The sequence below is a fragment of the Anguilla anguilla genome, chromosome 9 (assembly GCF_013347855.1).
Source record: "Anguilla anguilla isolate fAngAng1 chromosome 9, fAngAng1.pri, whole genome shotgun sequence".
Classification (NCBI taxonomy): Eukaryota; Metazoa; Chordata; class Actinopteri; order Anguilliformes; family Anguillidae; genus Anguilla; species Anguilla anguilla.
The window spans coordinates 20995673-21022187 of NC_049209.1; the positions used below are offsets into that span (position 1 = coordinate 20995673).

General features: G+C 43.4%; 1 protein-coding gene across 10 annotated transcripts in view; it reads right to left on the bottom strand.

Annotated features, from left to right (window-relative positions):
* The window catches only part of ncam1a (neural cell adhesion molecule 1a), a 240504-nt gene that overhangs the window by 12826 nt on the left and 201163 nt on the right, over positions 1-26515 (bottom strand). For 4 of the 10 annotated variants that reach the window (XM_035434863.1, XM_035434861.1, XM_035434868.1 and 1 more), the window contains 4 exons: positions 25152-25277; positions 18311-18313; positions 9293-9417; positions 8062-8242 (listed from right to left, as the gene is read on the bottom strand). In XM_035434863.1, the coding sequence (XP_035290754.1) occupies positions 8062-8242; positions 9293-9417; positions 18311-18313; positions 25152-25277 (435 nt within the window). Of the gene's footprint in view, positions 1-1183; positions 4417-8061; positions 8243-9292; positions 9418-18310; positions 18314-18739; positions 18788-23413; positions 23429-25151; positions 25278-26515 lie in introns of those variants that run through there. The other 6 variants (XM_035434864.1, XM_035434862.1, XM_035434865.1 and 3 more) reach the window with 5 other exon arrangements.

A 26515-nucleotide genomic window follows, 5' to 3' on the forward strand; every position in this document is an offset into this window, starting at 1 on the left:
TGAAACACTAACTATCAAATTTAGGATAATGCACAGCAAGTCAAAACTATATGTAGAGATAAGGCAACACCGTTTCATTGTGAAGGGTTCAAACAGGAGATTTGTTAAAATGTGAACACTTTTCGTATGTTAAAAAATAAATACTGAAATACAAAAGGTTCAAACAAAAGCATGAAACATTTGACAAGTCAGATGTCTTTCAATCTGTAATTGTTCCTTGTATGGTTTGGTTTTCAACTATTTCCCGTTTACCAAACAAGCTCCATCTGAACCATGATCACAAGCATGCGTTGTTTTTCAGACAAAGGGCTTGAGAGAGTGCGGACAGTGTGCTTGGGGTGGGACTCCTCAAAAGGCTATGAATCGTAGCGCAGATTTTCGTAAGCCATCAGCTCAATGACAAGAACTGTGAACAGGGAAAAACACCAATTTACAATACGTGCTATTTCCAGGCTCACACCCCGTGCACAAAATCCACTTCTCTCCAAGCAATTATATTAATTGGGCTGCATGTGTGGATCTTTGAGTTGAAATAACAGCAACATTACATTGCATTCATTCATTTATACATTAACCAAGCAAACACAAAAAACACCGCATTTTCAGGGGGGTATACCGTCAACACAGGCACAGCTGAGACAACGAAAAACAAAGAAACACACAGACCATATATATATCCATACATACGTGCGTATACCTAATGTATTAGTAAAAAAAAAACAAACAAAAAACATTCCTTATGTTTTGACTTCGATTTTTTACATGCATCGTCATACATGTATAATTTATGATGGGGGGTGGAGAGTTAAACAACAAAGCAAGAGATGAATGTAGAGGGGAAGGGCAGAAGCAGGCAGCAGTTAAGCCAGGGGACCAAAGGAGCTGAAGACTGATGATCGTGCAAGCTGAAACTGATGGGAACAGTGCAGGCAATTTGCTGAGTAGGCATAAAAAAGATTAAGAGGGACACTAGGGAATTGTAGTCCCCACAATGCTGATGAAATATCTAATTATGAACTATCTATGGTGCACATGTTGCAGCAACCTCCAGCGAAAACACCTACTGCGTCTAAGAGAATCAAGAAACTTACATAAGCAATGTAAGTTGCTGGAAAACACGCAACATAAAACCAGTGCTAATGTTTTTGGTTTGGCTGTAAATTTGTCTCTTTTTTTTTTTTTTAATTACTTTTCTTAACATTTTTTTTTACAAATTTAATTTGTGCAAGTAATCTCTACTGGAAGCAAACACTTATTTACAGTGATCATATAAAATTCTTTATCATTATCATTTAAAAAATACATTCTGTATCTGCTTGCAAAACTTCGAAGAAAAACAACATTGCTCCCCAACTCGTTTCCCAACCCTAACAAGGTGCCATAATTTTATCAGAAACAACTGGCCTTAAAACAAACCAACAACAGAAGCAGGTGATTTAATATTGGTCATTCGCCGAGATTAAAAGCAGTCTGACTTAAAAGCAGTCTGACTTAAAAGCGAATGTTTCTGCTTTTCGGGTGCTGGTGTAATCCAGGAGGATCAGGCTGACCTTCCCTTTACCGAGGCTAGCCGGTGACAACACAAACACGGCTCATTATTCCGGCTGCAGCCTCTCCGGCAATTCTGCCGCTCCCTCTAAAGGTCCTGGTGTTGTAAAGTGGCCTTCTGCGACACGAATCAGACTGACGGCTCGCATCTACCGCCACCTCCGTCAGCAGCCAGCACTGCGCCATCCGCCTCGGGGGTGAGTTCGGCTGTTTCCTCTGCATTTCAACAAGCTGCGGTAAATCACCGCCACGCAGACAGAACAGGTCCGTACGCACAGCCAACGCTGTCAGGAGCATCAGCGCCAGCTCTCCGAACGTCCACAAGCAAGCGAATAAGGCAAGACCATGCTAGCGTCGCTGCGGCGATTAAGACAAACAAACCAGAAGTGCTGCAGTTCCACCAGCCGATTTTATTTTATTTTTGTTTATTTATCTGAAATTAAACTGCAGGAGAACGAAATGAGGACAGCTGTTAATTACTGTAACGAGCTGCATTTCAAAAGTGTCCGAACTGTTTAGCCAGTTTTGGATAAATAAATCATTTCCAGTTGTTTTGAGTCACATTTTTCAGCTTGTTTGCGTATTCAGCATGCAGCAGAGCTGACGTACAGCAAATTTATGAAGCCTAATTGGGCATGAGCTAGGCCTATGGATCCAGCACAGGCACGTCCATAGCCCAATCAATGTACATATTAAACCAAACAATTAACCAAAGAACAACAGCCACCTAGAAAAATAAACAAGAAGTTAATTAAATCCACTAACACCAAAACACTTTACATTTTGTTCCTGATAAGTTTGTTCACTCAGTAAGGTTCAAAACGACTGCAAACAATTGATACTACTAATCCATTTTGAATCACTTTGAACCTTACTGAACCTTACTGAGCTAAGCATGTATTACTATACCGATTCATTTTTATTTCTTCATCAGAAATCAGCAACCCTATGATTTCTATATAGGCAAGATATGTGGCCTTTTAGTTCAGAATGTGAAAGGAAACAGTTTCATTATCCAACACTACACAGGTTATTTCATACCTCTTGGGCCTCTAATTAATCTACACTATTCTCAGCAACATGTGTTTAACTTTTTTTGGCTAGTTTCAGTAGGTGACCATGGGATAGAAAAGAAAAAAACACAGTAATACACAATAATTCCAAAAAATAAAGAGGACATGGTACAGCATTGGATCCTGAGTTTAATTTTATGGTGGTATCAATGACCTAAATCCTTTGCTATGAAAATATTTAAATCTGACTGCATGCACACTCTTCATGCTCGTTACTACTTTTAAACCTTGATTTGAACTTAAGATACAGTATCTGTGACTCAAATGCTGCCGCAAAATCACAACAGTCAAAACACCCATCTTAAACCTCTGACTGAACACAATTGCTTTGCTTGTCTTGTCATAATCAGAGATAATTACAGTATAACGTATCTTAAAAAGATTCGACAGAAAGGAGGATACGAGCGATTTGATTGGCACATGCAAATCCGGGAGCGGAGCTCCAGGTGCATCTCTTTATTATCAGAGTCAATCTAAAAATGTGGGCAGTGCAGGTTCACCAGGGAACTCTCAGCAAACACTAATCCCAGTTAGATTTCTCACCCCTCAGGAGCACTCTTTACCCCCGATTTAAACCACCATTTAAGGGGAGCTTTTCCGAGACATAAGACACTTCAATCATTGAATCTACCCAAAAAAACAAAAAACAAAACAGAGCAACGATGACATCATCTTGAATTGTACAACCCAGAGGATGAAAAACCAAATGAAAGGGGTTCCACCCACACACACACACGCACGCACACAGACACACATAGACATATTTTTGTACGGTTCTAAGTGATACTCTTCCCCAAAAAGTCACATCACTAGATCATCACATTCTCATAATTTCCAAAACATTTATCATATAGGGACACACTTGTACTGCATGTACATACAAAAGTTATTTTATAGAATACCAGCATAGTACAATATTGAAAATGATACCTTTAACTTGTATTCTTTTTTCAGTTAATCGGCTGTAGCGTTTACATGAGAATACCATTTATTTTTAGGTTAAAATGCGAAAACAATAACAAAATGAAAGGCCTGTTTTTTAGTTCTGGAAAAAGGAAATTATCATAATTATGTACAGTACACTTGAACAAAACATTTGAATCCTCATCTTTTTTGCATCCGCTGAAAAATACTTCTTGTCGTTCACACGGTAACACTACATTTAAACAGTAAGTAGGCTGCGACAGCTGAGCATTAGATTAAGATGGAGACGAGATATGGAACAGCAGATCACTATAATTAACCAAGACCCTGTCTCCCCTTTACAGTCTTCCACTCAAAAGAAACCCGGACTGGGGGAAGCCTGTGGAGAAACATACAGCATTCCCTAACACGTTCCAGAAGCTCTGCAGCGTATAAAAGTATATAGTGTAACAGAGAAAATATCGTGTTGTCTTGCGTTTTTTAATTTTGGGGGAAAAAAAAAAAACCTGTTGCCTTTAAGGGACTGAATAATCGAATGCGAAACAAAAACAGCAACAAAAACGAAAAAGAATTAACAATGAAAAATGCAATACCACGCACTCCACCCCTCCCCTCCCCCCCCCCCAGTCCCACCCGAACCGCCCAACCTTTACGGGGAAACTGGCGGTTCGCTTCTTTTAGCCTGCACAGAAGGGTTGGAGGGCGTACAAAACAAAGTGGCCCGGCCGCGATGCGAGAGAGAGAGAGAGAGCAGGCACAGGGGCCCTCCCCTGCTCTGAACCCCGCCCAGTTTATGAGAGAACGATCACAGTCAGCAGACAGAGGATGAGAGAGACCACAGTGGACGTCACACAGGAGCAGCCAAGGGTCGCTGATGACGCGCGCGACAGCGCAAAGCGTGGCGGTCCGCACGCGCCGCAGGTGATGCGCGGCGAAAGAAAAGGACGCGTGACGTTTAAAAAAAATAAAAAAAGAAGAAAATAATCACGCACAGAAAAAAAAACAAAACAAATAAACGGAAATTTGTGCGCATGGGTAATGTGATGGTCCGGTGGCGTCCGAGATCACACATGACGACAGGACAAGAAGAGACGTGGGGGGGGAGGGAGGGAGGGAGGGGAAGGGGGAGAGAAATAGGGAAAAGAGGGAGAGAGAAACAAGAGAAAGATAGAAAAATAGGTCATAAATACAGAAATTTAAGTTTGGAAAGGTAAATAGAAACAAAACAAATACGTAAAAAGGGAAAATATATTCAAGCAAGTTAGAGAGACGTGAGTAATTTTTCAATAAAGGGATAAAAATGAAGAAAACAAATAAAGCAACTATAGTGGGTTAAAGAAGTGAATGACACTGGAAACACAGCAAGGCCAAAAGTTAAAGGTCAGAAAAAAGGTTAAAGGTGTTGAATTATGGGATGTCTGAGGTTGGGAGAGACAAGACAAATAGTAAAATGAATAATGAAAGCACATAGAGGCCAACATCCCTGGTGAATTAACTGAAAATGCTTAAAGGGATTTAGACTATTCAACACTATAATAATACTGGTCCAGCCAACAAATTTTGTTTTACCATCACAAATATTTTCCTGGATTTCCAGGATGCTGCTTGAATGTTCTTCTGAAGTCGTAAGAACACTGCTGGAGTGATCGTCAAATTTTATTACATTTCAGTGTTCTCGTTAAAAAACTCAAAAAGAATTTGAATTGTGTGTATTCATTCCCATTCATTTTTTTGGTTAACAATATTCAACAAATCTTGCATTTCAATGCTTATACTCATCAAGCATTTTATCAGTAAGGGTGTATGCAAGATACGTGGAACATTTTTCTCTGTGATCTAACTGGAATGTCCCCCAATGTTTATTAAACATCACATGCTAGCTGGGAGCAAGCAGCAATATCCAGGTGTGACAAAATACAATTAATTTTAATGTTCAAATTTCTCAATAAGCGCAAAATTGTCTAGGTATTTTTCCATTGCAGGGAATGTTGGCCAAGCAATCACAAAAAATACAAACAGGTTAAGATGTAACAAAATGTTGCTGGCCAGATGAATGAATGAATGATCACATTAATGAATGCATGATGCTGTGTTGTTAAGAACTGCATCGGTTAATTATGATTCCTAGGACAGGGTTTTCTCCATGTCAATCTTAGCTTGGGAGATCTGGACAGCAGAATTCAGGACTTGGAACATGCTCAAGTTTGCCTGATTGTGGCACTCATCAAATGAAATTGCGAAATCAGGTGACAACTTTTTCCACCCGCAAAATATAAGACTGCTTAAAGGCATTCAGGTCTATGGAACCTAAGGCCCCCTCTATTTTGGTAATTCCTACACGACAAAAAAAAAAACAGTAAGAATTTACTGGAACCCTTCGACATAAGGCATTTACCGATGAAAGTATGACAGTTTTACCTTATTTCCCATAAGATGACATCATGTGTCATGCCGTCTTGTGACAGCTGTTATGTCATGTATGACATGTTACGTGTTACGTCAGCCTCAGGTCAAAAGGTCGAAGTAAAGTGTTACCAAAAAAAAAAAGCCTTTTTCAGGCACAAGTGCGTCTCGCCTAATGAAAACGCTTGAGCACGAAGAAGAAAAAGCATGCTAATTCAATGACAGCTGTGTACAGCCACCTTTACAGAGAACAGCTGTTGATGGCTTGTCTGTGCAGATGTTACTGTAAAAAAAATGGTTTATTTAATTTTTAATTTTTATTTTTTTTAAAGAACACCATCAGCCGTTGCTGCGCTGTTCATGAGGCCAAATCGAAAAGAAAAAAAAGGAAGAAAACGGAAGACTATGGAGGGCATGGGCTTTAGCCTGCTGTGCCTATAATGATCGTTGATCCAAACCTCCCGCTGCTGCAGTTCGCGGCCGGGTCCTACCAAGCGTATGAGAAAGCGGGTCTCTGTGCCATGCACTGGCTGATGCCTGAGGAGTTTCAGTAAAGCAGCAACGCACAAAATCCTGTTCGAGCGTCACCATGCAAAGACCAGCGGGGCTGCTTCCCCCTCACATCCACAACCTGGATTCAGGTCACTGCCGAGTGCCACAAATCCTCTTACCTGATATAACGAGGAGGGAGAGGAGGCGGGAGGACACAGAGCGAGAGAGGAGAGGAGAGGAAGGGAGGGAGAGAGAGAGAGAGAGAGAGAGAGAGAGAATCGAAAAAAACATTTTAATTTCATAATTTCAGAGAGAGAGAGAGAGAGACAGCAAGAGGTAGAGAGTGAGAGAGAGAGACAGAAAAAGAGAGAGAGCAAGCGGTAGAGAGTGAGAGAGAGACAGAAAGAGAGAGAGCAAATAGTAGAGAGTGAGAGAGAGAGAGAGAGAGAAAAAGAGAGAGAGCAAGCGGTAGAGAGTGAGAGAGAGTGAGAGAGACAGAAAAAGAGAGAGAGACCAGCAGTTAGGAGGAACAGGCAGCCTCTATAATTATGCAAATTCTTTGGAGCACAGAACTGCCAACAGGACAGAGCCTAAGACACAGTGCTGGGTTTAGAGTGAGTGAAGGAGCCTGACTAGTTTAATCTCAGAAGTGCTTTCTCTGGAACATCTGAACATCATGTAACCTGCTAAAATACAGCATTCTGATTGGCTGTTTTATCCAGTGTTGCTAGAGTGAATTCACTGACACACCACCAGAGGTTTTTCCAGTTTGACTCACTGACAGGTGACTGAAACAGGAGTGAGGGATGTCCAGTGTCGTAGAGTACGAGACCGTATAACTAGACAGTGTGGTATAGCACCCCAAAATGGTGTGCTATATAATCCTACACGGTGTGGTACATAGCCCCACATGAGGCATACATTTCCTGAAAAGATTGGACTGTTAGCCTTAGTCAGACTCACAGCTCACTAACACTCTAACTCTCATCCCCTCCCATCGATCAGCCAATCAAAAGTTTATTCTGCTGCGGTGTCCCCTTCTTAAGAAGCTTGTAGTGGAGCTCTCAATCCTTTTTACGGGGATTGCTAATATGAGCTTTTCTGGGCAAGAAAAAGGCTGAAATTTTGCAGAGGAGCACAAATGCACAGTTTTCAGCATGGTACCGAATGTATGCGTGTGTGTGTGTATGTCCGTGCATGTATGTGTGTGTGGGTAGGTCCATGCGTGTGTGCATGCATGCGTGTGTGTGTGTGGGCGTGTGTGTGTGTGTGTCTGTGTATCCGTGCTTGCGTGTATCTGTGTGTGTGCGTGGAACACCAGTAGGGAGTCATAGGAGCACTGTTGGCAGTGTCTGTGCCTGCATTGCGGATGGGGGAGCGAGACTTCACAAACCCCACAATGTCTGCCGCTGCCAGGAGCCGTCGATCGCTGACAGGTGCGTTCCAATCGTGACTGCTTTAGATAAGGTGCCGTGACAGCTCCCCCATTCTGTGGCCTACCAAGCCTCGCTGTCTCATCGCTAGTGCGGGTAAAAGCCCAATACTGCCTGCTGGGGGTGGTGGGTTGGGTCAGAGCAGGTCTGTGTATGGGGAGGGGCGGAGGCGGAGCCGGGGGAGGTACCTGGAATGGTGGTGGGTTCCGGAGAGGTCTTGATGAAGATGGAGCCAGGCGTGGACTTGCCCTGCTGGTTCTCGGCCTGCACGAGCACCTCGTACTCGGTGTCCCAGTCCAGGCCGCTCAGCACCACGTGCTCGCTGCCGCTGGGCAGGCGGAGCTCCTGCTTCCAGTCGCTCATGTGCTTCTAAGAGACCAACAGGACGAGCGGCGCTTAGGGCCTACGTTTCCCAGAACTCTCCCCCCCGGTCCCTTCCACCCATCAATACCACACGGACCACCGAACTCCAGCGCCAGTGCAGCGTTTGCCCATAAAAACACAACAATATACAATTCAATACTGCATCAACTCAAAATTGATAAAACTCCAGCAGCACTTTTAACCACTCAATTAGCAATTTCAATTACCTCTTTGATAGGACAGTTATAGGATTATCTATTTTTATATTTTGCTGCACATTCCAAAATTAGAATTGACGCCCACATTAGAAAATGACTTCTCCCCATTATCCTTTTTTATTATGCAACAATGAAAATCAATCTTTTAGACAAGGTGACCTTTTTAAAGAAATTCTACCAGAAGGGAAAAAAAAAAAAAAAAAAAACCCTTTTAGCTGGGCTGCACTGCAATGACATTTCTGTGGGCGAACACTGCTTGAGACACATTGCTTCCGAAACTCTTCTTTGTGTTTGCGGACAGACAATTGCCCCAGTAGTAATGGGTTTGCCGTGTTGCTGGCCACTCTGTTAACAATATCCACACACTGACATTATATGACATGAGAGTAAATTTCACATCTAAGCCTAACTCCTTCTTCTTTGCCATATTTCTTGTAACTTAATGCCTATTTTACTTGCACTACAGACTACAGGTATTAAGCTACCTGTGTTTAAAAAAAAAAAAAAAAAAACCTAAAATAGATTAGATTTCACTCAATTTAATTACCCCCCCACCTCCGTCCCACCCCTCCATATGCCACTTAGCAAAATGATTGGATAGACTTCCAATAATTCATTTAATTGTAAAAGCCAAAAGAAGCTATTTCAAGGAAAGTTGTGTCCAATTATGTTTAAGTAAAAGTAATCTTCTTCTGTTATTGTAGGTAGAAATTGAAAAAAAAAAAAGTTTGTACTTTGGTTCGTTATTCGATAAATGTGCATATATTAACTGAATTCTTAGCTACCTAAAGTATTTTCAAAAAACTGCAGGCGACGTCCTGCAGCCCATTATACTCACAGCCTTGTATCTGACCAGGTAGTGCTTGATGGGAGAGCCCCCATCGTCCTGCTTGATCCAGTTGACCTTGAGAACGTTACCGTTGGACTGCAGCTTAGCCTCCAGCTTAGGGGGGTTGGGCTCCCCTGGGAAGAGCACAGCAGCGGACACAGCCGTTAGTGACACTACCGCGGTCTCTCCTTGTGTGTTCCTGCACAGACACACCCTGCTCGCCACACTTTACCCTAATTCCTTCTAATGCCTTCACAACGGCTGTACTGTGACACCTGATAAAACAGTTCTCACAAACTACTGCTGTGTCGTTTATTTTTACTTACACAGCGCTATTCACGGCTAAGCTCTTGCTGCATGCAAGGCATGCCTTATCATTCTTTTAAAAAAAAGTTAATTACTACATGCATTTGGTGTAAAGTAGCCATTCATTTAAAACAATACAGTAGGTGAAATCAACCTATAGGGGGGAAATTAACTCGTTACCATGGCAACTGACACTTGTCAATTTTGTAATTTTTTTCCTACTACATAATGTAATTGTACCACACCAAAGAAAGTGCAGCTTTCAACTAGAGTCGCATGCCACAGACATAAATGGAAAATAAATCTTTCGTTGGATAGCCATATGATCTTTAATCTATGACTTTTGTTCTTTGCAGATTAGCTAGGTAACTATTTCTAGACTAATTAGCTAGCTAGACTTATGTTATGGTACCTTAGGTCTTTATATAACTAGTAAGCTAGTAAGTGTGCCTTTGGGCTATTTGGCAAAGTTATCTGCCTCTGTTTGTGGTTCATTAGATGCTTTTGTTTGCTTGGTAACCTCAAAGAACAATCCATTTATGTTAGCCGCTCACGAGGTTGCCAGAATGTACAGACATCCATTTAATAGATGTATTTATAGGTCTGTTTGAATGTAAATTTAATTGCATTTTGTAATGTTCTTTGCATTTTCAACTGCACTGCTATTAAAGCGTGTTTGATTGGCTAGTTATGCACAAAAGTACATTGCAATCTGGTTGGTCACTGTGTACACAGGACAGCATACAAAAAATTAAGCGATTAGAGAGCGAATTTCTGGTAGGATAAGATAAGGCAGGGGTGCACAACAAGGGCCAATCCATTTCAGGATTTTATGCCAATTTCTGCTCTTAATTATTTAATTAGCTCAATCATATCTTGATCTGACATTTGTATAAGCACCAGCTACAGCCGCAGACTGAAAGTGTATCCTAAAAATCCTACAGTGTTCAAGTACAAGAGTAAACCAGCCTAGTTTATAGAGCCGCCAGAAAAACTAAAATAATGTAATTGGCTGGAGCAAAAACCAGTACCCAGATTTGCCATTCAGGACTGGAGTCGTGGTCTCAAAGCCAAGTGCCTTTGAGAACAATATCAACATTTATCTAAGTCTATGCAATATTTACAGCAGTGTCTAACTAGCCAGTGACAAACACCTTTTTTCAGCATAGTTTGAAATCAAAGAGAAAAATATGATAAATCACAGAAATGCAAAAAGGATCTGGGGAGAAGCGTGTGAAACTGCAACTGCTTATTTATTTTACACATCTTACCTAAATGTGTTAATTATGTTACATTTATTTTTATCTGCACCAAGTAAAGGTAAAGACAATGCTCAGAGGTAACACATTTGAATTCTGTATTTCATATTAAAACAAAAATACAGTAGACTAATGACTAAAGCCTACATGAGCTGCAGACATGGACAATTTTGAGCCAGTGATTCTTGCCTGTGGAGCAGTAACTTTTAAAACAGGTTTTAATATATTAAAATATATTAAGAACATACACAGAAACACAATTTGATACGTACTGTATGTACTCCTGATTTGGTTTTCAGTGTATTCTAAGTGTTACTCTTATTATGCAAGCTTGTATGTCGATATAATATATGTTGTGATATGGCGAACGATTGTTTATATTATATGGGGTGCTATGCACCCTAATTTCTATGTTACCTTTAATGCTGGATCATAACAGTATCAATTCCTTATTGCACATGTTAGATGTTTTAGCACCTGCAGAAGTAAACCTATTTGTCATTGAAATAAATTTTTTTGACTTAAATTAAGTGTGACGTTCAGTTTTGTCTCCATTTCGAGAGCAAACATGCCAGAAAACTGCCATGCACGTTCTTGCTTGAAGATATCATTACTGATGTCAAGCAATTTTTGTAAACCTGGTGCTGCACATATCATCAAAAAATTTTATTTTTTACTTGACTATTTCCAGTCCATGTCCCAGCACAAGAAATACGTTATTCTTGAATAAAGAATAATTGAAAATGCACAACCTGATTGGTGCGCTCTCTCCATTTGGTTTGGAATTTGTTTGGGCGTTCTGACACTGAGGGGAAAGCTTTGGGGTTGCACAAACGTGACCACTCCTCCAGGGGAACCCTGCTATCAATTACCGGGGCGCAGATGAGATAAGACGTGAGCTAATTAGCTTCAGCACGCAGCCCGGCAGCATTGCCAAATGACATTTAACCACAGTGCTGGGACCGAGGGCATAGAGTAGAGAGAGGGTGTTTGGGCACGTTAGCCGCGAGGCTACATGAGGACTTAGCCTGGTAACGGGCTCCGTGTGGAGAGGCCGGAGCAGGACAGCAGCTGGCTGAAGCGGCTACTTGCCTCTCTCCCTCAGCTAACGCGTCTTTCAGACTAACAAGCAGTTTAGGCACAGAAGCAACCGGATTCATTTACATGACTGAGACGCCACTGTGTAGTCCCTCTGGAAACCACAGTATGACTATTCTGTTTACTCAAATAACTCGGCCACAGTCCAACTAAACAACATTCTAGCACTTCCATTCTACTTCCACAAAAAAGTGCATACATTGAGATATCTAAAGCATTTTCTAGTCTTTCAGCACTTGAAAAAAGTGGTATCTTAACACACAGTGCAACTGCTCCATTAATTTCTGGCACAATCTTAAAGCAGTAAGAAAATGCTGGAAAAGAAACTTCAAATGTTTAACTTCATTAATTTCTCATTAGGTTTGCATTCATTTTGCCACTTTTAAAGCATTAGTATAGACAATTTAAAAAGTCAAACATGCAAAAATATCTTGTTTGATAGCATGTGATTAACAGGAAATTATTAAGATGACACTAAAATGCATCAGCTAAGGAATCTTCTAATATAGGCAGTGCTGGAAATAAAAATCAAAAAGAGTTAATGAAAAAGAAAATTGTGACAATTTATTAATTGCATCTCTCCCTAATGTGTATATAATTTTAGTCGGGTCATGACCATCATTCCAGGTTAAGTGAAGGATTTCCAGATGCTGAGAGGGAAAAAAAAGCTATTAGGGTTATACAAAGGTTAGTGACACTAGATAACTAGGACATGCTTTGACATGCAACATAAGCATTATTCAGTATGTAATGATTTTTTGGCTTATTCTTTAAATTTTTCAAATGACAGATTCTTCAAGAGCTTCAAAACAGCCATGGAGTCCCATTTAAACCTGTTCCTACATACTTTGAGACAAGGAATGGTCTCAAATCTTTTAGTTTGGGAAAATGAAATCTCACCCCTCATCTTTGCTCAATGAGGATGTGGAAGGGTGGAAAGCAGTGTCAACAGGCCAACGTAAGGGCATGATCATTTCATGCCATAAACTGTCTGCAACAACATTGGTGCCTTTGGGAGAGATGATTCGGAGGGAGTGAGCATCGGCTTACCAAATGACATATTCTGTTTGTTTGCCCTGCTCTATCCTTTGCTCATTATGTATTCACTGAACCTTTCGATAGGCCGGTCCTGGTTGGGAACAACCAATAAGGCAGCAGGCCTAAAGGGGACCCAGGGCTGTTTTTTGTTCTTCTTTTGAGTCCACATCAATACATGTGAATAACAAAGACCTGAAGGTGGGGAGGTACACATGCAAGACACAACGTCAGTTAAACACACATGCAAACAGAGGAAAGGTTTCGACCTGGAAAGAGTGAAAGAGAAAAAGAAGGACGAGGTAAAGAGAGGAAGTAACAGAAAGAAAGAAGTGCGTTAACTTGCTTGCATGCGGTAATGCTGGGTGAATGCCACTGTTAGTCCATTTTGATTTGGGCTTCTGTAAAATCACCACTTAAAATTTTGAGGGCATTCAATGCTTGTCAAAAGGAATGCAGCTAAATGAATGACAGAGCTGTAACTCGGTTCGCTGATGGTGGGGTTGTCTCCATAAACAGCCTCTTTTTATAAATGTTATGGAAAAAGCGTGACAAAAAAAATTTCTGGTGTCAGGAGACATAAAGGTTAGGTGGTAATGAGGGGAAATTTAGCAAACAATAATGGAATGCATTATAAAAAAGAAAATAAATGAGTCGCTGAATGTAGAGGTCAACCATTTGCTTTGTCTGCAATTACAGTCCCATTTTAACCTCTTGAAAATCACCGGCTTTCTGGCAGTTTTTCAGCCGGTGTATTACGGACGAGATGACAAGGTCGTGTGAAAAACACACCCCTCAAAGTGGGCTCAGTGAAATGTAAAGTATGCAGAAACAACTCCAGATCAAAGGGCATCAGTGAAGTGCTTTCGCTGGTTTTGTTTTTCGCCGAAATGCAGATGGCATATTGCTTTAGAATGGAATCTAAACTGTCTCCCAGTGACACATCACTCTGACACAGGGCCCAGCAGAGGAGACATAACTTCAGCTGACTCGAAACAGAACAGTACATTCTGTAAATGTTTAAAGCAATCCAAGCATAATGGCTGATCTTTAAGGAGGATAACGCAGTGATCGCAGTTTTAAAAAACCCTATGGGAATAGTTTAAGGTGAAATGTGGGAAAAAAGAGAAGAACCTGACCTAGCTGAGATTGTTAAGTGCTGTCTCCAATGAAATCTTATGAGCATTATGTCTCTATTAAATCTTTCAGTGCGAACTGGACCAATCAGAACAAAGAGTTTACCTTCTGCTCACCAGCGTGGACGACATCATCAGCGCCACGCAAGAGCCACATGACAAAGTCACGATACGCACGCACATGATTGGTTGAAAGGAAAGTGGAGTAGGTCACATGGAAAATACAAAAAAAATTAATAAAAAATGATGTAAACATGGGCAACAACAAAATAACAAGAGAGTTACAGACAAAACTATACAAAGCACACAAAAATACAAAAAACTAGGCAACATGTATCCACAACATAAATACTTTCACCACATTGAATACATATAAAAACATGAGACAAAAGGGTAGATTCTATTACACATTTTCAGACAGTCCATATTAGGCAGTTATTTTTTAAATGACCACATAAACTCAGAGATGCTTGAAACTGGCAATTAAATTAATCACATTTAACGTAATTACACTGTCATTTAGGAAGAAATGAGGTCTATTGATTTTGTTTTATATTGATCTCTGCAAAAAAAAATCCAAGATCATCAAGACAAAATTATTTACAGCTTGCTGCTCAACAATTAACTGTAAAGCCTTTCTCAGTTAAAAGGCTGGATACGCATCAAACATGTTAGCAAACTTTGTTGTAGCAACAGGAAACAAATTTCTTTTACCAAATAGCATCTGATATGATGGTGGATTTTCACTATAGTGAAGTTTGACAGTATAAAGCATCATTTAGTTTTGTGGGTTAAAATAAAACGTTAAATAAATACTCATAATAAATAAAAAAAAATGCATCTGTAAAATAAATTATATGGACCATCCTGAAATTCCATGTTAAATCGACCCAACTTAAAACAGTATTTCCTCTAGCTGAAAGTGAAACGAACATCATAAACAATCAACATCATCTGTACTTCATTCACAGCAAGTATGAAGCCCAAACCTTGAGTTTTTTGTGCATTACAACTGCAAAAAAGTGGTTCAAAGATGAGAATGCAAATGGAATTATTGGAATGTACATGTGCACACACACACACGCTAACCCTAACACACACACACACACACGCTAACCCTAACACACACACATACTCACACAGAAATAGCACATGAAAAAAACAAGAAACAGAGGTAAGTGAAGATCTGAAGTATTCACAGACCATTTCATGTAATGCCACACACAAGCAAGACCTGCGGCATGTGAACAACACCAACACAATGAGGGGACATGGGGGATCTGTAGGAAGAAGAACCCTGGCAGACGAAGAGCATTCACAACAGCGTTTATACAACACGTTAGCATACAACAAACAGCCTTGGCCCACAGGCCACATTGTGGGACACAAGTAACGGCAATCACGCGAGTGGCGCTTGGTTGAGCCTTCCTGGTTCCTGTACAAAAGGCCTGACCCCATCACACACACTAGCTTTGGAGGATGCTTTGTAAGACAGCCATCTTCTGGTGCATGACAGGTGGGGTGAGAAATTCCACACTGCGATAATACAGGTCGGCACTTTCACTACTTGTAGTAATAAAAGCACAGGTAATAATACTAGCAACAGTAATACTAGCAATGTTTCCCTCTATTAAGAGGAGGCCAGTATAAAACTAAAAAAAATGTGATGTGTGCAGTTGTCGCCTAATGGATGTCATCTGCATAGAGTACACAGCATGCTTACTCCCATTTCCCCCGCAAATAAAAAGCTAGCCTGTTCCATACCGCCTCTCACACTGTTCATGCATATTTCACAGGTCAATACTATTGTCAGCTGTGACGCTATTATACATTCATAACTCTTCTGCTTGTACTCCAATGTGGTCCTACAGGTAATACTGTAAGCCCGTGCAAAACGAGGATACTCAAAATAAACATGAAAATATTCATACAACACATACTTTCCATGACACATGGAGCACCTGTTCTCTGATTTTTCATTAGGCAGTGAAACTGAAATAAACCTGGTCCTCCAGGTAGCCGACAAATACTGTTTCACGCAGGCATTTAGTGGAGGCTCTTCCACAAGTACACACAGGCTCAGGCAATGAACACAGCTGATACCAAGTCCTGAGGCTCACAGCTGAAAGTGCAAGTCAACAATGAATCATAAAGATAAGTGCCATAATAGGTGCAGCAGGCAGACAATATGCTGTGTTACTAAGCAGCAAAATCATTAGAGGATATAGGCTTAAGATTTAGCACAGATAGGGCTAATAAACCTATGCAAAATGCTCAGAGTTCTGCATTAGGTACCACATCCTCAGGGAAAAATTTTTTTACATGAAAAAACAGCCATATCACTGTATGCCGTCTACGTACATATTCAACTCTAGTGTTGTCTTCATATTATGCATGCCCCATGTCCACTGGGTCAAAGTAGCCCACGTTCGCCAGACCTCGGGTCATTATTTCATGCAGAAACAACCTGTCACTCATCATATCCTTGAATAACTGTTTTCCCACTTCACAGTCCAGAGACCGTATTTCTTCAGTCTGAACAACTATTTTTTACCATAAAACACATATCATAATTGACTTTTTGCAGAAATAGATGTACGACACCACTTTGATTATGACTTCTGATTTCATAACTGCAGACTCATAAGAAAATCTTTCTACCCTGATGGTGTGTCGCTTCTGTAACTTTTTTCACGGGGTTACTTCAGGAAAATGCCTCAAATCTCATGCTGACAAAATTAAATTCTGGGGGTTTTCACTGCTGTTAACCTCAGAAAAGGGCCATTTTTCTGACCCTGAGGACAACAGGAAGATTAAGCAATTCTTTCAACCGGTTCTGTCTTGATTGCTTTTGAGGAAATTCACCGTCGAAGAACGACGCCACGAATGAGCACACCCACCGGGAAACCGTCTGCAGCTCAACTGCTGCCCTCGGATGCAGGCGGGTACCGCCGAAACGCCGCGTGATTCCACAGTTACCGTCAGAAGCGCTAACGCACACTGGTGAGTGCTGGCTTAGAGCGGGCAGCACGCTTCAAAAAAAGTCGCCGAAACCGAACGAAGTTCTCTGCGGACGAAATTGTTTTGTACTCGACGTGGTTTCGCAACCGCGCGTAGCAACAAAAGTATCGATACGGCTACTCGCTAGGAAACAAAACAACAAAACCTCCTCAGCCAACCTTTCTTCAAAACTGTCCATGGTAACGTATGAGTGGATTGTAATCGTATTATTGGATTGAATTGCCAAAGTATTATTACGTATTATTGTATTATGTATATATGTAATTATTGCAACGTTGCCGGCAGGGTGGTCTCCATGGAGACGGGGAATCAGCTTGCGAAAATAAAACAAAATAAAGCACGCCCACCTTGAATTTTTGACCAATCACACACGATGTTCGCATTGGTGTCATCTGCAATGATTTCGGCTAGTTAGAAAATCTTGGAGGTGCAAGAAGTGCCGAAAAAAACTTCGGCAAGGGAATGCCTTTGTTCGTTTTCTCCGCAATCACGTTATTTTGTTCTTACGACCCCGTCAAACGTCGAACTTCGTTTTCGCAAGAGGTATGCTGCCCGCTTTAGTCATTAGCCATTTCAGGCCCACCCATTAACTTCAGTCATTAAACTGCATTTCCCTGTCTTCGTTTTTTTTTTTTTTTAAACCCACATACATTTGTTTAGCTGCCGCGGAGGATGGAATTAAGAAACCATAATATCACAAAATGGATGTGACAACCTAATAGCACTCGCTACAGGAAGTGACACAAGAGGCAAGAGAGCCTGTCAACAGTGACTGAGAGGGCGCAGAGATGCCTGTTCCCCGACGAGCTGTAATCTTTACCATGCGTCTCTCTGTGAAAAATATCTTTCTTGTCTTGTAATCTGGCAAGCCAAGCTGTCCTTATAGAATGAATTCATGAATTGAATCTCGCCAGGGTAACCCACTCGCAGTACAGCAGGAAATGAGTGACAGGACAAACCTGTGCACTCCCAAGACTAAGAAAATATAGCCATGCATGCGTATATTCAACCTGCAACAGGATATTTTGTTTTGTGGACTAACAAAACAATATCAAACAGGCTAAAGATGTACATTTATGAAGAGGACAGATCTGAGAATGTTACCTAGGGCTGGCTGAAACTGTGTCAGTTTGGGGTTATAAGGTCCGAAAGGTATCTCTCCTTATTTCAACCTTCTCACCTACAGGTAGGCATGCAAACAATCCCACTGGTGTGTGATTGTAAAACAGAAAGAGAAAAGAGACAATGTCTGATATCCTTGACCTCAAGACCTCATCATCACTAGGAAAGCATGTGCTCTGGTCAGACCAGAGGCAGGATACGGATCTGAACACAGCGTGTCCGGTGAAGAGCGTATTAGGTTAATAGCGGTTTACGTCACACAGAGCTGTCGCAGCAGAGTTATGGCGGAGCGGTGGACTGCTGGGGCTGATGCGGTTAGTCGGGCGGGACTACGCGCCCTCCTCAGGCCTTTAGCGATGACATCAGCGATGGAATCGGGGGGGGGGAGGGGGGGGGGATGAGTTTTTAGGCGAGGTGGAAGCAGGTGAAAAGAGGGCAAAAACGCACGGCACCGCACTGCACACCGCCGGCATACTCACTAAGGGGCGTACTGCCCGGAGGGCTGGGGGCGGATGTCGCGGGGGGAACTGCAACACGACGAGAGCGTGGTGAGAGGCAGCAAATTCACCTGTGCTACACCCACCAATGAGGGACGGGCACCCGCCGCCAGCAAGCCTGCTGTTGCCTGGGCCCTGAAGGATGGGCATCTGGCATCTAAACCACCCCCCCTCCCCCCCAAACCTCCACTCCGACTCACAGACACCCCCACAATTACCCCTGTGGTAATGCAAAACACCATATGGTATCATTGGCCACATAAATAATAAAAAAATATATACATAACAGCAACTCTTCAATAAATGCAGTGTGGTTGTATTGGTTCAAATACTAAATTACTGTATTTCTTACAGTCACAGATAATTTGCATTCATTTTTCAGTTTTAAAAGGGAAGGAATTTTACTACAACCTGTCCACGCCAGAAAAAAAAAACAATTCAATGGATATAATACAATAGTTTTAACTTGTTTATTCAGAAACCCTGGCAAATGATAAAGACTCAAAGTGGTGACTCATTAATACCTGGAGACCAGGAAACACCTCAAGACAAAAACTGATTGCATTCTGTCACACAAAGTAATGCAATTTTAACCTAGCAAAATAATTCAAAAGGTGCTATTTAGACAAATACTTCACAGTAGGCATTACAAAACTAGTTCCTTAACCGCTACGCTACTCTAACTTCCAATTTTATAGCACATTGTTCGAATTTCCTGAAGCAGCACAAAAAAACGGAACACAAACTCCTCATGTCTATAAAACGTCTCCTTTTCCAATAATCATACTGTGCCACAGATGAGCCTTCAACAACGAGCTTTTCAACGCGACAGACGCATGCTTACAGCCCACTGCAACGTCAAGAAGCGAAGGAAGATCGAGTCCCTCATGCTTGCTGATCAAACACGGCTCTTCCTTTCATTCTGTTTGCTTACTTCCAGTCCAGACTGAAGCTATTACAAAAATAATAAAGTTCAAACCTCCCATGTGACATAGGCTGCGTTTCTAAATCAGTCTTGCGGATCTCCCATGAAAAACGTTTACGAGCTTAGCAAATCAGTTTTACGCGAGCGTACAATACTGTTTATGACGGTACTTGGGAAGGGCTACGCGCAGTTAAGTAAATTAAGGAACTGAACTATTTTTGGTAGAGAAAGACTCGGTAGAAGTCACTATATTTCACTTGTATTATAACTGCATTTCAATTTTAAAACCCCGCCTCTCTTCTTTTTTCCAAAGTTGAGATTCCGTTTGGCATTGCACAGTAGGCACTCTATTTTAATCACCTCCGCACGAAAGGGCCCTCCAGATGACAGCCACGCTATACGAAACAGGAAATGCAGCTATTTAAACTGAGAGTCAGTTGTAAATGTATGTAAAAAGGTGCCCTTTTCTCTCCAGATTCTGTGCAGAACTAACAAGATGCGCGCCCAGAGCACAATTAGCAGCAATAGCATGTTCCGTTGGTGAACCGAAAGGAGAGTAATGGCACTATGTTGCTACGGTAACTTGCCGGGCTCTGTCTGCATATCACACACGCCATCGCTAAAGGAGGCTCTTAAAGAGTCCTCTGGCCTTGTCTCCGTGGTGACAGAGATGGTGGGAGTCACTGATAGGTAAAAGGGAGTTAGGAGAATAAGACATTTGCTGGAGTTCCAATGGGGGGGGGGGTGTTTGAAAGCAGCCAGCATCAGTCTTTTTTTTTCCAGAGGCCTCTACCATGTCAGCCTGAGTCAGCGCAGCCATGTCAATTAAAAAGAGAAAAGCTTTTTCATTTGACCACTGCAAATCCTCCAGAAGCTATTCTTCCAATGCCACTTTTACAGAAACACTGAGAAGTGAACATAGTTAAAAAAATTAAAAAAAAAAACTCCAGCTAAAAGTGCAAAAAGCAATTAGCTGTGCAAGGAGGTTATAATTACAGAAAGTATAGAAATATATATATATATATAGTAAAATTTTAAAAATAACACCTTGAAAAAGGTATTCCTTTACAATCTGCATTGCAATTGTGAGCCATAAAATGCCTCCACCGTAGCAGCAAATGAAAAGGGTTCAGAGGGCATTGTTTCGCTTGTTTCTTCCAAAAGCAGAAAAACAGCAGTGTGCCAAGAATAAAACATCTTCCGAACCTTCGGCATGCAAATGACTGTCACGGCATCACGGGAGTGCTGGTTAAGGCCATGTAGCCTGTAAAGAATTAATCTGTTTGGACAGCTACTCCAGGGGCCTGGCAGAATCCCGAAAATGAATCCCCTTCAGTGCCGCGGCACTCAACGCGCGACAACAAAGAGGCGAAGCTCTCGCTGAGGGAGCCGACGCAGCCAGGGATCCTCGGCCGTGTGAAGCCTACAGCGCCTCCTGGAGGGGGGTGGGGGTGGGGGCGGGGGCTCAACGTTCAAAAGCACCAAAAACAAAACAAAACAAAACATAGGTAAATAAATAAATAAAAACAGCAGGTGTTATTAAGCCCCACCGGGTCTGAAAAAACCCTTTTACTCACTGGCTGTTTCCCCTCAGAAAGTCATCGGATTTTCTGAAGGAGACACTGCTCGCCATTTCCCCTTCCGCTCAGTAGTGACAGGCGCGGTCGCGGGTGTAACCATCCTTGTGGCTACTGCTGTAGCTACGTTTACGGCTGTGGTTGCCACTGCGCTTGCCTCCTCAGGCCTTCTGTGGCTTCAACCGGGAGAGCTTCGAGAGTTCTCTCCTGCTTGTCTTCATCATCATCATCATCATCATGGGGGCAGGGCCGAAGGCACCATAGTCCTTTTTGGGGGACGTGGTGAACTCCGCTGCCACAGCATCTTTGCCTGTCCCCCATCTCCCAAACACTGTCCTCCTCTTCACTGGATGATCTCCGCACCCTTGGCTCGGAGTCTGTCCAGGTCACTGCATTTCAAAATAAAGACGTGTCTTCTTTCCTCAACCAAGTGAGATTTGGAAGTCACTGTATACGGAGCAACAGTACGGTAGGGATATTTATGAGCACAGTTCCAACACTGATGGCTTAAGTACTCAGAGAAGTACTTACTAAGGGCTGTGCTGGCTCTGCCTAGATGCTGAACGCTTGCTTTTTTCAACCATGCTAAGAGAAGGAAATGGCGCTCAAACCAGAAGACAGACCTCCAAGTGGCCTTCACTGACCTCGCTGCCTGAGTTTATAAACCTTGCCATCAGTTCCCTGCCAAAGGCTCAGGAAAACAAAAACCGCGTTTCCTGACAGAGCCGCCTCTGAAAACCGCCACGGGGGAAAAGCAGACAACATTCCCCTTAAGCCGTTAGCTTTGCCGCATGACCACCGATGGCTACGACACAGACTATTGGTCACCTTCAGGTGAGGACCGAGTGCGAAGCGCGCTTAGAAAACATTTAGAGACCGTGCATCATTTCTCATCAATTGCCTTTCGCATCCACGTAGGCAACCTTCGGAGCAAAATAACAGATGGTGTCACTCACATTCACGGATTCTTAAAATAAAATTTAAAAAACCCTTCAGAATAAACCCAAACTTCGTCATCATTATGGCTGAACATACTCTGCTTGGATGGTTTTTATTAAAATGATCTTTGTGAAGGAAAAAAAAAAAAAGTCTCATTCTTAGTCAAGGACAAAATTGAGATTTAAAAAAGCAAGCTATAGAGTGGATTACATTGTAAGTGAAGGATGCCTGGTCAAAAAGCAGTAAATCACTGCACCAGCCTCACGCTGAATCAAAGCCAACCCTCCCCAGTCTGGAAAGGAAAGTCAGCAGGAATGTGCCGCTTTGGATTCATCCCAATATAATCCTGACAGATGAAGGGACTGCATCTGAATATTGTGCATTTAATGAAGTTGCAAAACTGCATTATGCCTGACTGTACCTATGAAACACTTGATTTCTATCTATTGGCTCCTACTCGTTCTACTACTACTTCTACTCATTGATTCAGTTACCATGGAAATAGGACTGAAATGGCCAGTAACATTTGAACTCCAGCTAGGGCCTGCCCACTAATCACAACAAAAACAACAGCATCAGTAATAATAATAATAATAATAATAATAATAATAATAATAATAATAATTAAAAAAATAGTTCACTGAAGGATACTGACTCAAAGTTCAAAGGGAAACGGTAAAGCTCATAGGCCTACAGGAAGTGCTCAGCATGGTTCTCTAAAGGACCAGCCTCCAGGCTACTCCAGGTCACGCTCCGCAAATGGAAATTTCCAGCGCTGAAATCTAAAATGCTGTTTGACAAACCTGCATCCGCCACTAAGTAACAGAGAGGTGTCCCGTCTGGAAATAGCACGAAACAGACGACGGTGCGCGCGGGCTCTGGGGTGGGGGGGTGGGGGGGCGGTCTGCATGCGCTCTGCATTAGAGACCCCCGCCGCTCTTGGGGACGCGGGTAGCGTATTAGCTAAAGCGGGGCGAGAGGAAGGCGGCTCGAACCCATTGGGCGGAGAGAACGAGACCGGCGGCGCGGCAGTTAGGCCGCCATTACTCGCCGTAAGCTCCGATTCAATCGCGGGTGCACTCTCCTCGTCTCGTTTCAATTACACGCAGCGAGCGAAAACGGGCAAATTAAACAGACAAATGGAAGAATAAAAGGAAACAAATAACGAGGACAGGGTGAGAGAGAGAGACGCTGGGCGGGGAATGAGGCACTTACTTGTGAAAGAATAGCCTGTTGTCCAATGGAACAAAAAAACAGATGGGAAACAAAGAGATAATAAAAGAAGAAGCAAAGATAAAATTGAGAACAGAAACACACGAGTGGACACTGTTTAAAAGAAACAAAAAAAAACAACACCATAGAAAGCGGGGAATGGGAGAGCGGGTATGCTGCTCTATGAAGCCGCCAAGCTGACGTACACTGGTGAACACGAGACCACGGTACCCCCAGCAAAACCGCATGCCAGACTCCCAACTGGTTTTTTGGCCTCAGTGTAAAAGGTGTGAAAACTCTAGCGAGCGTAAAAATAATTAACACGCTATGTGAAAATCCAGGGAAAATGACACTACACGAACATACGTCTCTTCTTCAAATAGCAAGACTTTTCAAAATACAGCGCGCTGTTATGCTACAGTTTTTAAAAAAGCCAGTTAATCTGCCGCTATTTAGACTAAAATATCTTTAAAAGATGTTTTTCAACTTAACAAAAAAACTCAGAAGGACTGAACGCATACTTTCTGAAAGGTTGTCTGTACTGTATATTAATGAAGAGAAAAAATAAATAAAAAAGGAAGACTAAATTAATCTGTTTTAATCTTCTCTGCTGTCACAATAGTTTTCCCAGCTTCGGTTTTTAAAAGTGCCTCTATAAACATAGCTGTCACGCAACAGCGACAGCATGGTAAAGAACATGACTGCATCCAAGCAAAACATCAAAAGCTCAGCTCTTTGGGAAAAGCTCGCACCTTTGAACACATTCTGTAGCTCAATAAGAATTTAAAGCCATAAAAAGACATCCACCCTTAAAAACACTAATTTTGCATAAATATCCATTTGTGACTGCTGCACCAGTGCGCATGAATGCCAGAATCTCAAACCTCTAATTTTACTGGCAAGAGACCTTCAGTTAAATAAAACCAAGACACTGATGCACCGTTAATACATAAACAGGAATTTCGAGCCAGAAGGAAAGAGTATGCCTCAGACAACCGCCTTGAACTGATCCCTGAAAAGTACAGCATGTATAAAAATAATCTCATTTAGTTTTCAAAATGCTCTGACCACATGAGCCCGCTTAATAGCAATGAGGACAAGGCTCATTTGCACAGAGTCTCCGAGCGTTACCCGTCTGAGCCAATCGGGAGAAAGGACTCCTGCGTGGTGGCGCGTGAGCGCGGCGTCCGCAGACTGATCAGCCGGGAGAGTGCACCTGCCGACGCCGCGTCCGTTCCTCCGGCCGCTCTAAATCCAGTCCTGGGAGGGGGGGGGAGGGGGGAGGGGGTCCCACCTAGAAGCAAGCTATCACCGCGCGGTGGCGGGGGGGGGGGGGGGGGGGGGGGGGAGGGAAAGGCGGGGTGCACCCGGGACACGGTTCGGGGTGCAGACACGGGCAGGTACAAGTACACCTCACACGCGTGCGGAGTGGAGCCCCTGCTGGAAAGGAAGGGGGTACCCAGCTGCTTATCAGAGGGGCAGCTGAAGCTCCGCCCCTACGGTCTAGGCTGAGGGGCGGCGTCGTTCTCAATGCATCACCTACGCCCCCCCCCCCTGCCCCTCCCGTGGCTGGAGGAGGGGGTTCTGCTCCCAAACTGGGGGACGATGCATTAAGTGAGGCTGAAAGCACCTGTGCTGAGGGGGGGGGGGGGGGGTAAAAGGGGGGGTGACTGGGGGGTAAAAAAGCATGGGGGTCAGTTGCCATGGTTACGACAGCAGAGCGGCGGGGAGCGGCACTTACGGACTGGCTCGGTCTTGAAGGACTCGGGGGCGCTGCTGTCCCCCTCGCCCTTGCCGTTGATGGCGGACATCTTCATCACGTAGCTGGTCTCGGGCCGCAGGCCGGAGACGAAGATCACCTGCATACCTGCAGCACCAGACAGCGCCTGCTCGTCACACGCGTCGCTCTCAAACGCCTTCGGCACGTTCACATCATTTCAGCAGCATGTTCACATCATTTCAGCAGCACGTTCACATCATTTCAGCAGCACGCTCACATCATTTCAGCAGCACGCTCACATCATTTCAGCAGCACGCTCACATCATTTCAGCAGCACGTTCACATCATTTCAGCAGCACGTTCACATCATTTCAGCAGCACGTTCACATCATTTCAGCAGCACGCTCACATCATTTCAGCAGCACGTTCACATCATTTCAGCAGCACGTTCACATCATTTCAGCAGCACGCTCAACCAAGTTTTACCCCCTGCCCTTTTTTAAAGCCCCAGTTGGCCTGTCACATGTAAACAATTGGTATAAACGGTAGCGTCCGAGCGCAAAGCCTCTACCCAACGCAAAAACGTCCTAGCAATGTTCCGGGAACGCTCTGTCAACTCGTCAGCTTTGTGACGCTGCCGCCACACTGCGGCAACACCGCCGGAACGTTTTAGTGTTATCTGGGAAAACGAGCCAGCGGAGGTGCGTGAGAAACGAAACGCGAGCGGGAGAGGGGGTGTCGTGTCCCAGTCATGCGCTGGGGGTCGGGACGCCGCGTGACAGGGAGGGGGGCGGAGAGGGGCGTGTGGGGGGGGGGGGCGGGGGGGGACAGCGCACTCCTCAGGCAGCTGTCAGAAACGCGGCCCGGGGGTGCGGCGGGGCTGGAGGAGAGCCTCGTCAGGCCCGACTCTCAGGAATGTCAGAGACGGGCGGCGTCGAAACATAAACAAGTAAATAAATGCGACAAGGGGCAGAGCCGCGAAGCCCGTCTGCCGCTCGCAGGGGTTCCTACTTGGCCTAAGCAGAGGTTTTCTTTCTTCATTACGTCTCATTTTCTCACGGTTGTTTTGTTTTATTTTTCCCCCATTAAATCTCCGCACTCGGTGGATTTCTCCTGCCAGCTCTGACAGGAGTGAGAAAGTGCGTGCGAGGGGTGGGGGTAGGGTGGGGTGTTTTCTGATTTCCGACGCGGTAAACGACAGAGGAGCTATCCTCGCGAGGTTATTAGCGCCAGAGCCTTCGCCGTCCGGCGGCGGGCCGACCGGGCGGCTCGCTGCTCTCCCGCGCTCGGCGCCGAGCGCTCGAATAGACGTCAAAACCGCTTTTTTAAAAAATCCTTCGACGCCCGCCCAATGCTGTCGTGTTCCGGCTTGCCGCCCCCGAGCG